This window comes from Elephantulus edwardii, unplaced genomic scaffold, assembly GCF_000299155.1.
Source record: "Elephantulus edwardii isolate Elephantulus edwardi_28Jun2011 unplaced genomic scaffold, EleEdw1.0 scaffold00177, whole genome shotgun sequence".
NCBI lineage: Eukaryota > Metazoa > Chordata > Mammalia > Macroscelidea > Macroscelididae > Elephantulus > Elephantulus edwardii.
The window spans coordinates 994,893-1,011,721 of NW_006399927.1; the positions used below are offsets into that span (position 1 = coordinate 994,893).

Here is a 16,829-nt window from a genome sequence, read left to right on the forward strand (position 1 = left end):
ATTAGCACAATTAAATGTTCTGGGATTCCCATTCTTCTCAGAGTCAGCCACAGTTTGTTATGATCCACACAGTCAAATGCCTTCGCATAATCAATGAAACACAGATAGACATTCTTCTGGTATTCTCTGCTTTCAGCCAAGATCCGTCTAACATCAGCAACAATATCACAATACTTACATATATTTCCACCACTGGGCTGATAGGCAATATCATAATATATAAAGACTGACATTGTCAATCATTAAATCTTGCTTGGATCCACAATCAACACACTTTGTACCAATGACAAAAGAACCAAAAGACACATTGCACTGGGAAAGTCTGCTGTCAAAGACCTCTCCAAAGTACTAAGGAGAAATTATATCAATTTAAAGACTAAGGTATTCCTGAGCCAAGCAATGACCTTTTCAATAACTTACTGGTGAATAAAGATGACAAAAGAAATCAATGCCTCTGAGTTGTGGTGTCAGAAACTACTACTGAATATCCCACAGACTGTCAAAAGAATAAATATACATCTCAGAGAAAACACAGAGAGTTCTTTAGAGGCAAGAACAGTGAAACTTTGTCAAATGCTTTGGGTATGCTGTTAGTAAGGGCCATTTCTTGGAAAAGGACATCATGCTTGGAAAGGTAACTGCAAAAATGGCCTCAAGCATGTCACAGATGAGAAAGATGGCACAGGCTAGCAGTGTTCAGACCCGTTGTTCATAGGGTTGCTGTTAAATCTTAACCTGAGGGCACCTAATAAATGACAACACAAAGAACAGATATTGTTTGCTGACCATTTCTTGTGTGTCAGTTTTAGAAATACCTCAAATGATCTTTAAAAGAGACCACTATGTATTTATGGGGCACAGAGCTTCTGTGGGAAAGGTAATGGAAATTCTGGAAATGATTTGGCAGAGTGATTGATCAACATGACGAATAACATTGAATAGGATATGTAAAAATTTCAAAATGTCAAAATTTACCACACATACAATTTATCACATACACACACATATAGACCACTATTGGTAGCTACTGTTATTCATCTCCATGTAACAGAAAGGGGATTAAAACATCAAGCAGTTACGTACTCACCTAAAATCTCACCCCCTGGAATGCGGCACAATTTAAGATTCTAAATCACAAAGGCAAGCTGAGAGCTATGCTTTTCATTACATGGATAGAATGTCTTTTTCTAAAAGTCAGGTTGGCTTATTTTAAAAGTTAAGAAAACATAAGGATGTAGATGTGAAATAGATTACTGAAAGCTGGTCAATGTCTACGGTTCAGGTAGCACTGGTGTATCAAAACTGTGTTGGAGAGCTGGGAGATTGAGGATACTTACAGCCTTTCAACTGAACATTACCAGCCAACAGCAGGGGAGAAACTACCTGCATCTTGTCCTTGATCTTATTGCTTTATCACTGAACTACAAATACCAGGAAGAACCACACACTTCTTGAGGACAGCTCTAACTTAAAACTTAGCCTTTCCATTTCATCCAGAACACTTCTCATCCAGGCAGGAAATCTTCCTGATTTTACCCCATTTTTAAGACATCACAAACCACATTATTTATGGGAATTATACATAATGCAAATAACTTCAAAAAGAAAAAAAGCTTTGATTATTGTATATTTTAAGGGAGGAAAAAAGAAACCTAAAAAATGAGCTGACAGTCAGATCAGAAGTGTTACAGGAAGTTTTCTGTGTGTTTTCTCCAGAGGTTAAGTCAGAATATTTTCTTAATAGGGCAGAAGTTTAAGGTTTAACTAGGGAATAAAGATCTGTTTTGTCTGACACTTCCTGATTCACATCCAGCATTTATCAAATGATTGTTAACTACTGCACTAAGGGGAGAGAGGCCGAGCCAGGAGCCCCCAGCCTTAGTATATTAAGCTTCCATGATTATAAATTTGTATTTTAAAATCCCAGTATTTTTCTATAAATATGCAAGAATTTCTCTTACAATTTCTTTTTTTATCAAAGCAGCTGTCATTGAACATTTTAAACTCCTCCATCTACAACAAATTCTAGGCACTGATAGTTGAAAATTTCCCTAAATTCAGGAGAAAAAAAGAATCATAATTACAGTACTTTTGATTCAAACTCATAAAGTCACTGAAAACATTTCAAAGGGAAAAGTAACATCCTAGAGGGACATTTAAAAATAAGCAAAAAATACTTACCAGCATTACAATAATTTTTTAAAAATGTAATTTGTCAGTTACTAAAAAGAAAATGTGTGCTACAATTTTTTGATAAAGCAAATCCATTAAAAATTGGCATTAAACCAAACACAACTGGTCACAATTCTGTGAAAAACCAAATGCTTTAATGAGGCTATCAAGAACACAGTTCAATTATTTCATTGGATACATTAATATTGATCCATAATATATGGTGCTATGGACCATACAGAAATTATTGCTGCACCCCACAGCAGTGACTATTAACATTACAGTACCAAGTGTCCACAAGAGACAGTCATTTGTAATTTTTTCAAGAAATAGGGTTTTTGTTTTATACTGTTATCAACATCAACTTTTCCCCAGTGCATTGTTCCATAAATCTTAAGTGCATTCTTTTGTGCTTTTACTTTATCTTGTAACATCCTATAGATTTTATTTGTTCTTATTGCTTTATTACCTTAAAACAACTAGTAAGAATGGTGTCATCCTATGCATGACAGTGTTGTGTGGTTTTTGGCAAAGTTAAAAGGTTTGCTATTTTCATTGCCTGACCCAAAGGCAGGTGGGCATTTTGGCATTTTGGAAACTCCATCAGAGGCCCAACCCGAGTCATAATTCTGCACTCTAGAGATGGGAGGATGGTGTGGGTCATTCTCTTGTAACAAAAGAGCAAGCCCAAAACACCCTCTCTTGGCTTAAATATTCCCACAACAAATCCACACACAACTTGGCAAAAAAGAAAGAAATAAAACCACTCCCAAGGTTGCAGTATTCTCCTGGGCTCACTCAGCTGCCACTTGAGAAATTGTCTTTAAGCTCAAGGGAACAAGGACGTGGGCAGTGGCATGCACAGGAGCTGTAGAAGTCAGGGCAGTGGTGCAAGATGCCACACTCTCTCTAAACAAAGACTTCTGTAAGATTGCTTGGCTCTGGCTGTAGTTCCTTGACCATGAGCTAGTCAACCCAATTCTGTTTTTTAAAATCCTTCAAAATTAGCTTAAGAAAAACTAGCATAATAGCATTGCAATCTTTGACCTCTGCACCTACCCCCCCCATATAAATATGAAGAGAAAAATAGACAATGCTATGATTGTATCAGTGAACACTATGGCACAATTTGCTGTTCATGCAGATCTGCATCACTATTCTAATAAAAAGAGCTATACAATTAAGGGGGCTGAAAGAATGGGAACTTATTTTCCCTACCCCCTTAAGTAATAAAGCTATTTAACTGAGAGCATCATCAATGTTTCCAAAAGATTCCAAAGATTCTCAATGCCCAATGTGCATGGGAACTACGCAGCTGATTATATTTATGTAAGCTGACAACACCCCTTCTTGCTGAACTTTCCACTGCTCACCACCAATTCACATTTGTAATTTAAATACTTTGAAGGAAAATGAAATACACAACAAATCCTCCTGAAAAAGGTTTCCTGATGAATGAAGTTGGCACTCTTGTCACTAAAATATATTTGATATTAAAAATACCTAAAGGAAAATTTGAAGCTTTTTTATCATCTACTTAGGCACCATACTACGTGTCCCTCTGGACTGAAGGTACCATTCATTCTGAACTTCCTCCTCCTTACAGTTCAGTCAGTGCTAGTCCCCCCAAAAAGACGACTGCTATGTTTAAGGCACTTCATTCTGAATGGATATGCTTTATGCCACTAGCTATTCCACTGTAGGCTGTTCCTCGGAAATCCCCTTCCACAGCCTGGTACATAACACCATATGCCATTGGCAGAAAACCCCTAGGCCTGACAGAATACACCTGACACTACTGTTATTGCATAGGACTACACAAGTAGATAATGCACTGCAACTAACTTTATAACACTGCTGCTTGTTAAAACATTGTTATCAAGTAACAGTAATTTGCCAATACAGTATTGTTGTATTAAAAAAATTCAGCAGGTTTGCTGAAATAAACCCCAATTTCAACGACAAAAATGGGCACACTAAAGCTACAAGAATATTGCTAATTTTTTATCACTAAAAATAAATATGGAAGTTTATTTTTTTCTAAGAAGTCTGGATTTAGCCTATTAATACTACTCCTTAAATGTCTGGAGCGCAGTCCTGAATGAGACAGCCATGTACAAAGTGTTTGCCAGCTCTCCGTGGATGCTGACGAAAAGGCTCCTTCATGTATAAATAATGAGGAAAACCACCAGTGAGTTGTAAAAATATTGACAATGTCTCAGTTTAAGATGCACATTCTTACAAATTGATACATATATGTGGAAAAGAACAATGATAATAAAGAATCTGTACAAATCAAAATAAAAAATAAAACATAATTTTAAAATTTTCTAAAAAAAGTCATAAAGCCAATCAGAAAGGTGCCCAGCTTGGTTTTTCTTACAAACAAGAATTAAAACACTTTTTTTTTTAAAAAAGTAAAAGACTTTCCGTGCTCTCAGTATCTTACTTTGAGAGGACATCAGTTTCCATTTCAAAATAAAACTAATTTTATGAAGAACCGAGTGACATCATTGATGAAGAGAACAGAATCTAGCCACGAAGGAGGATGCTGACCACCTGGCCTCCGGGGCCAGCCCTGCTCCGCCTCAGCTGCACTGCAGATCCTAACCAGACAGTCCTTAGAGAATGGCTGCACTTTTTTTCCTCATCTTTTACAGAACACAGTATTTCTTTAAAGTGTTTGCAGTATAAAGACTGCCCAAAGCTTGCAGGGTACTTTCTCTTTAAGGCAGTACCACTGAATCAACACACTTAGAAAATAGAAAAAGATTAGTGTCGATTCCTTTTCTTCCTTCTCCTCTTCCTTTTTTTTTTGTTGCTTTACATTCTATTAAAATTTACACGTAATTTCCAAGTAAGTCACAGGCATAAAATAGCAAACTGAGAGTCCTCTGAATAAAAAAGTGGACAGAAACATCTCTGCCACAAAATGCTCTTGGATCAGAAAGCTCAAGTCCATGGAGAATTTAGTTCACAGATAATGTACATTCATTGTACAATACTTTGGAGGCATCTGTAGTTGTAAAACAGAATATACAAGTTCATTTCACAAAATTCTAAAAATAAAATATATCCTGGGCTATTGAGAAAGCATGAAAAAAATATCATATTAAAGGAAAATTATCAGGAGAACCCCATTTGGGTGAAATTATTAAATCTATAGATCAAGGAAGGAAGCAGTCAATGAGAACGGCAATTAGGCAGCCCTGCTAACAAGCATGCTCGGTTTCTTCCATGCTCATACTACTCCTCCGGCTGCTGGTCTTCGAAGCTCCAGGTGAGACCGAGGAAAGAAGCGGATCTGTTACGCCCACAGGAGAAAGAGTGTCATCCATCAGGATGTCTTCCAGTTTGGAGCCCATTTTTGTGGGGACACTGTAGGCCTGGCTGCCCTCCGTCCCAGAGGCAAGGCTGCTATTGAAGGAGATGGTACCATCTGTGAGATCAAGGGTGGTTGTGCATGTGAGGTCAGCATGATGCTGCAGCGGGTCTTGGTTGCAGTTTTCAAGGACGGGTTCCTGCTTGATGACACGATTCACCAAGTCTGGAGAGCAGAGACCCATGGGTGGAATAAGGGAAAGTCCATGAGCTCGAGCTTGCATTTCAAGTTCCTAGGAGAAAAGGAGGGGGGGAAAATCAGACACTTGGGAGGGGGAAATTTCATAATACAACTTAGGGGCTTTTGTCTCAATCAGTAACTCCTGTGGTCCTAAATGATATCAGAGATACTCTGCAGTGATGTGGGAAAAAGGCCTGCTCAGCTTCTTTTGCAAACCCGCCTTTGCAAAGCCAAGAGAACCCCACATAGCAAACGTCTCTGTAGCATGTACCAAGAGTCAGAATCAAGTAAGGACAAAAAATTGAAGCTGGTAGTATATCACTTTTTTTAAGATGGTCTGTTGACAATATTATGTATTTTGAAAACAGAGACACAAGATCTCATATCAATGTTCACAATGAGACTTAAAAAATAGAAAACAAGATCTAACAAGTGAACTCATCAAAGTACAGTATTATACAGCAGCATTTCATGGTTCCCATACTCTGCCCTGTAGTGCCTGGAGCTGCTGCAACGAACTGACAGGGCAAAGGATGTGATTTCACTTATGAGAACTACTAAACCCAAGATCATTCACTGTTCAGCAGAACACATTGTGCAACATAGTCTTAGAAAACATTATAATACACAGCAATACTGTTTTTAAAAGTTGCTATGATAAAAACAAAGTAGCACAGGAGGTTGGCATCCCATCTGAAGCCAAAGTGTCAAGTTGTGCAGTGCTCAGCAGACACACACTTCTTGTCAGTCATTGTGGTTATTTTAAAAGAATGCTAAATTGTCCCCTTTCCTTTCAATTCTATGTTTTACTTTTCAAATGGCTACTATTTGACTAGGAAATAAATACTTAGTAGGTGGCTTGGACTTAGCAGTAATAGATGGTATTTCTCTTGTCTAGAGGTGCGATTGGAACTCTCTCCAGGCATCATTTTCAAGCCCCGGGCTGTTTAATATAATAGCACTTCCACTGTTATTAAGGTTTCATGTCCTTTCTTCTGTAAAAATTTCTGCATGCATCAGTTAGAGAGAAAATGGAAAGAAGCTCCCAGGCCCAAGTTGGAAATTCACCTCCGTAAATGAACACCACCACCACACTAATAAGAACAGGACCCACACATGGACAGTTTGCCTGCTCATAAAATACACCCTAATCCTTTGTTGTTTAATTAAAAAATGTTTATCAGTGGAGTAAAGCATTGCTTAGATTTCTAAATGATGTGATAAATCACATCCTGACCACTATGGCTGATGGCACAGCAGAGTGTTCCCAATTAATAATGTTTTCCGTGATATACAAAAGTGCTAACTGGTGGCCTCCCAGTGCCCCTGGAAGAAAACCAGGACATTCCCCCCTCTGGATTTACAGTTTACATATTTAACAATATTAATATTTTACATGAGTACATGTTTGCAACCTTAAAACAAAACAAGATCTCATTTCTCTTTCAAAATAGTCCTACACTGTAATGCATATTACAGTTAAAGGAGTAATACATACATAAACACTGCTTTTGTAAATGGATATACTGAGTTCAAGAGGTTCAATAATGATTGCTATTTATCTAAGCTACCACCCATCTGCCAGTTTGCCGTATTCTGGTGGCGTCCACGTTGCTTTAATGCTGGAAAGCTATGCTACTGGTGTTTGAAATACCAGCAGTGTTTGGTAGAAAGGTTCCAATAGAGTTTCTACACGCAGAGAGACTAGGAAGAAAGGATTGGTCATGCATTGCGTAAAATCAGCCAACGGAAACTGAATACTGTCTGATAAAATTCTAAATGAGTGGTCCTCTATCTTAGAAAGCACTCAGAACACACCATGACTGCATCAGTGGACTAAAACATGCCAAGATGGTGATGATGACGGTGCACGGCCAGACAATGGTTCCCTGACACACCACACTGTCATGAGACAAAGCGGACTCAATGTGAACTAACAAAAACAATTTATTTGCAATAACATAGCAAACCAAACAACAAAAGCCAAAAACAAGAAAACATGGAGGAACATGATCAAATTACACATAACCTCTAGCTCTTTTCCCAGAAGACCATTGTGTAGTCAAACGATAGATGGGTTCAGCTGCTAACCTAAAGGCTGGAGGTTCGAGTCCACCCACACACACTCTTCAGAATGTCTGACAATTTGATCCTGAAACCCTGCAAGCACAGTTCTGCTCTGACATACACAGGGTGCTGTGACTACAGTCCACATGCAGACAGCGCTCTATCAGCAGCCCCGTGAGGAGAACTGCCTCCTTACCCTACAGCTGGGACACTGAGGGAAGACAAGATGAGGCGCTTACAGTGAGACAGCGCCACGGGAAGCATGAGAAATGAATCACTCTGAGGGTCAATGACTGGATCAACACAGCCAGGTAATGCACACACACACACACACACACACACACACCTCGAAACTGGCACACTGACTCATTACATTTATCCTTCATAAAATGACTCCATAAATAGCTGTCCTTGAAACCTGAAAAACATTGGATTCTATGGCCAAAAAAACCCCAAAAAAACCAACCACACACCAAAAAACAGTAAAACTTATTCTACTCGTGTTCAAAGGCTTTCTTGAGAACAAGAAAAAGATACATCGTCACCGACTGACTTGTAGATGGCATTCCAGAGTCAGCAAGTAAACGAAAACTACCTTAAAAAAGTTCCTCCATTAAAAAAGTTGAGAGCAGAACTAGTTTTTCTGACAGTTTCAGAGGAAGCTGTGCCTTTCAATTTAGCATCAGAAGCTGAGCACCCAGAGAAGGCGTGTGTATACCAACTCATGCTTATATTGCTCACCACACTTGCTTAATGGATTACTGGGCCAACTGCACATACAAATCAGTATTTCTCCCTCCTCCACACCCCCAAGACAAAGTTAGATATATAGACAATTCCACTCTGTATTACTATTTTTAAGAGTTATGCCCTTATTATCTCTGTCATTAGGTGCTGTCACAGTGGTCCTAACTCTCAGAAACAAAACAGCACTGGCCCATCCAGTGCCTGTCACTGCTGTGTTTGACCCCATTGCTGTGGCAACTGCGTCAATCCATCTCTTCTCATTGTCCCTACTTTTTATAAAGCACAATGCCCTCTCCAGGAACTGCATCCACCTGTTAACATGTCCATACACGAGAAGAGCATCACTACTCCTGCTTCTAAGACACATTCTGGCTGTTCTTCTTCCAAGACAGATTTCTTTGTCCACTCTTCTGGTGGACCATGGTGCATTTGGATATTCTTCACCAACACCACAATGTGTAGGCATGACCACTAGGTGTCCTCAGATCCCATGTGAACATGGGCTTTGGTCACAGACTCAAGTACCAAGGTATCTTTACGTTTAACAAGCATGAAGCCCATGCATGTCAACTGTTTATGGATTTTCTTTTTCTTTCCTATGATTCTGAAGCCAACGGCATGGAACAACCACATCAGTCACTTGCTGTATTGTACTGGCTTATGTGCTAGGTGATGTAGGAAGTAGGGTAACCTGCAATGGATAGGTTTCAGTGGAACTTCTAGATTGAGACAAACTAGGAAGAAAGATCTAGCAATCTATTTCTGATAGTTCATGAAAATCTTATAGATTGCAACAGGACACTGTCTCATGTAATGCTAGAAAACAATCAAGATATCAACTCAACTTACAGCTGTGGAGTTGGAATTGACTCACAGGTGACCTTCCAGCAGGTTTTCAGAAGCTATAATTCATATCAACCTCCTCTGCCGTATGCGGATGACACAACCCTGCTTGCTGAAACTGAAGAGGACCTGCAGAGCCTGCTGCAGAGTGTCAAGGACTGCAGCCTACAATATGGATTGAGGCTCAATGTCAAGAAGACAAAGATTCTCACCACTGGACCAATTGGCAACATCAGGATGGATGGTGAAGAGATTGAGATTGTACACAGCTTTAGTTTGCTTGGCTCCATAGTCAACAGTATTGGCACCAGCAGCCAGAAAATTAAAAGGTGCATTGCCATGGGAAAGTCTGCTGTTAGGGACCTCTCCAAAGTACTGAAGAGCAATGGTGTCTCTCTGGAAACTAAGGTGCGTCTGATACAGGCTATGGTCTTTGCAATCACTTGTTATGCATCAGAGAGTTGGACAATGACCAAGGAGGATAGAAGGAGAATTGATGCCTTTGAGATGTGGTGCTGGAGAAGAGTATTGAGAATACCATGGACTGCTAGGAAAACAAACAGATTTGTCCTGGAAAGGGTTAAACCGGGTGGCTCCTTGGAGGCAAAGATTCTGAGGCTCCGTCTAACATACTTTGGACATGTTGTGAGGAGGGACCGGTCCCTGGAGAGGGATATCATGCTTGGGAGGGTGGAGGGACAGCGCAGGAGAGGAAGGCCCTCTATGAGGTGGATTGATTCAGTGACTGGGATAATTGGGATGGGAGTGTCAGAGACAGTGCGATTGGCACAGGACACAGTGGAGTTTAGGGCTGTTGTACACAGGGTCGCCATGAGTAGCAAGCGACTCGACGGCACATAACAACAACATAATTCATATGGGAGGAAACTGCCCATTTTTATTCCTTGCAGTAGTTAGTGGATTTGAATGACTTTGGGTAGTGGATTCCTTACCCACTAGGCAACCTGAACTCTTAAAATACACAGTGGCCCCAGAAATGGGGTTAAGTACAGAGCAGAGTGAGGACAGCAGGGTATGGGATGGGACCGCACTATGTTCAGCTGCACACAGGCTGCCGTGAGGTGGAGCTGACTTGATGACAATAACAGTCACATGGGGAGCTCTGGTGGCTTAGTGGTAAGAAATTGTGCTTTTAACGCAAAAGCATGTTGTTCAAATCCACCAGCTGCTCCATGGAAGAAGAGCAATCACTTCTGGTGCAAATTACTACCTGCAGGAGGGTGAGCTATGGGTCCCATTAGGACTCTACAGTCCATAACAACAACAACAACAGTCACACAACACGGGCCACAGACCTGAATTCTGAGCAGTAAATGCCGGTTGGCGTGCTCTAATTTCTTCTGTCGGTTTTCAAGCTCCTTTGCACGCTGTTGTTCTCGCTGCAGCTTTCGAATATAGTCCACGGATGCTTTCAGGATGGTTCCCTTGTTCCAGCGCATGTCTCTGAGGAAAAGAGAGGAAAACAGACTTTAGCCTTTAAGATTCCACCAAAATGTAACTCATTTTCTTAAAAATGGAATTTTAACGTTCTTAAGATGTAAGAGCAGTGACAGCATTAAACTGGCCATGCAGTGCTTGCTGTAGCACTGTTTCCCATCCGTATGTTATTTAATCCACACAAACACACATGCTAAAAGAGGGGGTTCAGCGGGCCAGTGATTACAGAGCAAGCACAAGGCAGACTCAGAACTTAAGGTAAAAGAACAAAACAAACACCCAGTACCCCACTGTTTCCTCGTGTTCAACAGCCCTGGATTTTATCATTTAAAAAAATCATAAGCAGAGTATCTGACTTCTCTGTCTCTCTCTCTGCTCATCTACAAAATGGTAATAGCACTCTTGTTAAAGTTGTCTAATATATGGCAAGAAGCTGTGCTGTAGTGCCAAAGGCACACGGTTTGAATCCACGAGTTGCTCCATGGGAGAAGGATGGGCAATCTTCTCTTGTGTAATTAACTGCCTCTGAAAATCCACAGGAGGATCAGCTATGGGTTGGTCCAAATCAAGAGAGGAGACTGCCCTTCTTTCTTCTGCACAGCAGCTAGTGGATTTGGACCACCTGTCTTTGAGCTGGCAGCACAACTACTTATCACTAAGCCACCAGAGCTCCATAGAAGTATAAAAAGTATCTTCCAATAGTTTTTACTATGTGACAGATACATTTATAACTATTTTGTAGGTCACTGAGTTATGACAATATCAGTGAGTAATACTATTAGTATACTATTAGTATACCCATTTTACAGATGGGGGAAGCTAAGGCACATGTCCTTAAGAAGCATCGAGTGAGCATGACTCATAGCGACTCTGTTCTTTAACAGATAATTAGTAACAATAATATCCACCAGAGAACTACAAGTCAATGCTTAAAACTCAAAGGGCTTGCATTTCTCTAAGTTCACAGAGTTTCCAGAGGCATGTTAAGGCACATAGACCAACGTCCTCTTCTCCATCTACATAAAAAATTCTTTAAAAACAAAGAAACAAAAGTTCCTAGATTATATAGGGATATTCTGATAATTTTTGTTCAAACAAGAGAGCTCTAGTGGCCTTGTGAGTAGGAGTGGAGCTGCCAACCCACAGGCAGGCGGTTACAATCTGCTAGCTGCTCTGAAAAGAAAAGATGGACAATCTCTTCCCATGTGTTTGCAACCTCTGAAAACCTGGTGGAGAGGTCACCTATGATTCGATTTCAATTTGACAACGATAAGTTTGAGTTCTGCTTTTAAGTTTTTAAAACATGAGAAAAATAATGTACAAGTTTCTTCCCCAATGTCAGACAACCTAGTAAGAGAACAGATTGAAATTCAAAATCAGAAACCTTGAACTTGGTGCCTCTCAGTTAATAATCATTATACTCTAATGGGAACTGACAAGATGATGTAGACAATGAGCTTACATATGGCGGCAACCATGAGGAGGGCGGAGGCAAGGATGGGATTTCCATCTGCACATACGTCACTGTGCTATGGAGTCAAACAGATAACAGGGCAGCTCTAATGTGCTCATGAGTGAGGAAATGAAGAAAGGCAAAACAACACGGCAAAAGGAATCTTAAAAATTAGTTATCTCAGAAAAATGACTTGTTTTTGCTGTTATGTGCTGTTAAGTTACCTATGGCTCAAGCGACCCTATGTACAACAGCTGTGAAGCCTGCCCTGTCCTGAGCCAGTCTCACTGACTCTGACACACAGAGCCCCCTTATCCCATTTACTGTATCAGTCCATCTCTTCTGGCGTCTTTCTCTCCTGCGCTAGCCCTCCACCCTTCCAAGCATGATGTCTTTCTCCAAGGACTGGTCTCTCCTGGCCACGTGCCCAAACTACGTGAGATGGAGCTTTGTAATCCTAGTCTCCAAAGAGAAACTTGGTTTCATCCTATCCAAGACAGATCTGTGTGTTCTTCTGACTATTCATATTATGTTCAATACTCTTCTCCAACACTGCAAATCAAAGGCCTCACTTCTTCTTCTGTAATCCATAATCACTGTCCAGTTCTCTGATTCATGGCAAGTAACTGCAAAGACCACGGCCTGGATCAGGTGCACCTTAGTTTCTAGACTGACGTCCGAGCAAGTGCTTCTGCTTCTGCTTCTGACAGCAGACTTCTGCAATGCAATTCTTCTTTTTATTTCCTGACTGCTAGTACTAAAGAGTATTGATTGTGGAACCTAGCAAGTTAGAATTATTAACAACCTCAATCTCCTCTCAATCCACAATAAAGAAAGGCCTAAAAACACAGGCAAAAGCAATCTGAAAAATGTTGAGCATCCAGAAAAATGATTGTTGTTGTTGTTATATGTCATTGAGTCTCCTGCCTCAATTAAGCTCAGTGGTGAGAATCTTTATCTTCTTGATGTTTAGATTAATCCACCCTGAAGGCTACAGTCCTTAACCTTCTGCAACAAATATTTGAGGTCCTCCTCAGTTTTTGCAAGCAAGGTTTATCTGCATAGTGCAGATTGCTGATGGGTTTTCCTCTGATTCTGATGCCACACTCCTCCTCATAAAGTCCACTCTCTCGAATGATCTGTTCCACATAAAGATTGAAAAGGTATGGAGACAGGATGTATCTCTGATGAATTCTTTTTCTAATTAAATACACAGTAGTATAATATCTCTCTATAGTGCTTTACTTACTCAAAACACATATATAGATAAATATTCACAACAGTAACAACAATTATGAAAACAAAACTAATTTAATATACAGATCCTAAAGGCAGATCGGAAATATCAAGTGAAACACGCAAATGGAGTGCTATTAAAACAAGTAATTGATCCTCACATGGCTGGATGAAGAACAAAACAGATACCCTCCCAAGAGAGACAGAAGTACAGACCTCAGAGAATTCTTGAGGCTAATCTCTGGGGCGTAAGCACCAAAGATGGCAACTCAGGGAGGTATCTGAGCTACTTGAGGGGAGCAGAGAGCAAACTTTCTGAGCTAAGAACAAAGTCACAGAAACTTTGATGGCCACAGAGAAATACAATTATAATGAACAATGCCCAATTAGGACAATGAGGTGTGAACTTGTACTGGAACATGTAAGTAGCAACTTGAAAGTTTTATTTATGAAATGGCTATCTCAACCAATTCACTTGGGTCTCACTTCGTCCTTTGAGACTAATCACTTGTGGGCGTAAAGGGCAAACAGACTTTTTTTTTTAAATGAAAATTCTCTCTACCCTTGTAATTTTTTTTAAAAAGGTATATACAGCTCCCCAACACCTAAAATCAACAAAAGCAGATGTGCCCAATGGTAAGAGAAGGGAAGATCAGCTAGAACTGAGCTAGACCCTCTGGCATGCTCCCTAGACCTGACACTGAAAACCACCACCCAGATATAGCATGTTTTATCTTAAAACAATGCCAGCAATTAAAGATCATTATCATCTCAGATTCTAAATACATAACTATCCTAGTACAATGGAAAGAGAAGATATGCAAATATAAGCTTTCACTGCAGCCTCATAATTTCATAAGACGTTGCTAAAGAGATTCACATGGTATAGTTTAAAAGAATATGCTAAAAAGTGAAAGCTGATAAAGAACAGGAAAATGGGAATTCAATTTCAACTATCATGCAAGACTGACTATAGGAAATGAAGGTCACAGCCCCTTAGTAGGATAAATTTGTGCTGCAGAACTGAGAATTTGAATGCTGTGAGGTTCAAAATGGCTTTCCTTGAAACCTGGGAAAGCAAAATGTTGAAGATGGAAATTGTGCTTAAACATTTATCAAAACCACCTCACAATGGGCTACTTTATTTTGCCACAAATTCTTTGACAATAATGTGAACTGCAGATTTACTAAGACTTGCATGGATAATGCTTGATTTCATCTTTACATTTTATTAGGTAGCTGAAAGGTCATATTCAAGGGCTAATTTCATAGGCCTGCATAGGCTGTTAAAACATATACACCTGCTAGCCTATGCCTTTACATGAGCCAATGTCTAATGCATAAAACTGTGCATTTGTTGCATTTTTTTTGCTGATACTGTAGGTAACCATAAGGGTGGGGAGGGAGATATGAGAAAATAAACATCATGAGTGATATCTCTGAACAGGGGAGGGTGGTAGTTAAAGTTAAAATCCAAATTAGCTGCCACACTCACAGGGGGATTAAACTTCTTCCTTGAGGGTAAAACAAAGAACATACCAGCTTACATAAAAACATTTGACCTTTAATCTGCTGAGTTTCATTAACCATTTATTTTCCAGTATCTCTTCATCAGTGTCTATAGATATTACGCAAGCTGAAACGCAACTCGACAATGAACCTCCCTTTTAACAGCTACTGAAACCTCTCTAGAGGTTACTATGAAATTTAAAGTAAGTGTTTTATTTAGTATTCATATGTCAAGGATTTTCAGGTTTCAGAAATCTATCTTGTAACATTCAGCAACTCTTTATGTCCAATAACCCTTCTGGACAATCTGGTACATTTCCCTTGAAACTTTTGCTCAATGAAAGGAAGTAAAAGAAAAATGTAAAAATTATATTGGATCTCAAGGGTCTGCTGGGTAATTCTTTACTCTAGCTTCCAATAACTTTTTTTTTTTACAATATATGGGAGAAAAACCACATTAAGGTACAAAAAAAATGTATGATGCAGATTAACACGCAATTGTACTTACGGATCATTTGATTTGGGGATCAAAGTACCGAGTTCTTTAATGCGGTCATTTATATTAAACCTTCTCCTTCGCTCAACTGCAAGAAAAGAGCACAGGAAATGGCCATTAGGAACTGCACCACACAGGCATTTAGCTCATTAAAGGTGCGTGCTTATTAACGTCACCAGGTCAGGACCATGAAAACCAGGACGATTTGTCCCTATTTTTACTGGTTTTGGTGTAAATTAAAGTGCTTTAAAAATTGAGCAAATCTTGTACAGAATGTTATCATTTCCAAAGTCTTTAGATTTTTAAAAAAAATAATTTATCCTGTAACATTACTGAAATCTAAGTAATTTTCCTCAGTTTTGAACTGCCTTGGTCAAATCTGCTGCTCAAAACAACTTCTTTAAAATGCTAAAATCATAGATGTCACCTTGAGAACTAAGTAGCCTAACCCAAGCCATGGGATCTTCGATCACCTTCTAGGCACGTGACAGCATGAATGAAGTAGTGATGCCTTCAAATTATTAACTAACTCACAGATTGCCAGGAAAACAGTCTTTCTTGGAGGAAGTGCAGCCTGCGTGCTTCTGGAGAAGCTCTCACATCCTTTAGGCTTGTTTTCCGAAGGGACTTGTCCCTGCAAAAGGACATTGTGCTTGGGAAAGCTGAGGGGTTGGGGGAAAAGATGAAGGTTTTCAAGGAGATGGAGTGAAGCAGTAGCAGCAGCGATGAGCTCACACTTAATAATGACCGAAGGATGGGGCAGAGACAGGTGATGCTTTATTCTGTTGCACAGAGGTTAGTTATCAGTCAGAACCAGTTCAATGACTGCTTACAACACTTTATATGTGTAGTAAATCACAACCAGCCTAGCCAAATTTAAAGTGTTCAATGGATACACAGGTCTAGAGGCTACTGCACTGGATAGCATAGACCTAAAACTTAAGTCTACATTTTAAAATATACTATGCTTTCTAATCTATAGCATTCTATTTCATTAATCCATTTGCAGATTAAATGAAATTATCCTCTGCTTATGAAAAGATTAAATAGTAAGGCATATGAGATAATGTTTCTAACTTAACTAGCACAGCAAATAAATTCCAAATATTCTGAGGTCTAGCTCACTGAGTTAACATTATTTCTAGGCCTATTCTATAGAGTTGTATTCCCAACCCAAAGACTATACTAGAGGCTCAAATCTACTAGAGGCTCCAGAACAAGTTACAGTCCTAGACACCTGCGGGAGGGCCAGCTCTCAATCAATTATGACATGATGGTAAAGACTC

The 16,829-nt window shown here is 39.6% G+C and overlaps 1 protein-coding gene across 4 annotated transcripts in view; it reads right to left on the reverse strand.

The window, feature by feature from the left end:
* Nucleotides 1-4,824: 4,824 nt before the first annotated feature.
* The window catches only part of MITF (microphthalmia-associated transcription factor), a 407,075-nt gene continuing 395,070 nt past the window's right edge, over nucleotides 4,825-16,829 (reverse strand). For 2 of the 4 annotated variants that reach the window (XM_006895939.1, XM_006895940.1), the window contains exons 8-10: nucleotides 15,556-15,631; nucleotides 10,708-10,855; nucleotides 4,990-5,786 (exon numbers count right to left, since the gene is read on the reverse strand). In XM_006895939.1, the coding sequence (XP_006896001.1) occupies nucleotides 5,385-5,786; nucleotides 10,708-10,855; nucleotides 15,556-15,631 (626 nt within the window). In that variant the 3' untranslated portion in view covers nucleotides 4,990-5,384. Of the gene's footprint in view, nucleotides 5,787-10,707; nucleotides 10,856-15,555; nucleotides 15,632-16,829 lie in introns of all 4 variants that reach the window. The other 2 variants (XM_006895941.1, XM_006895938.1) reach the window with 2 other exon arrangements.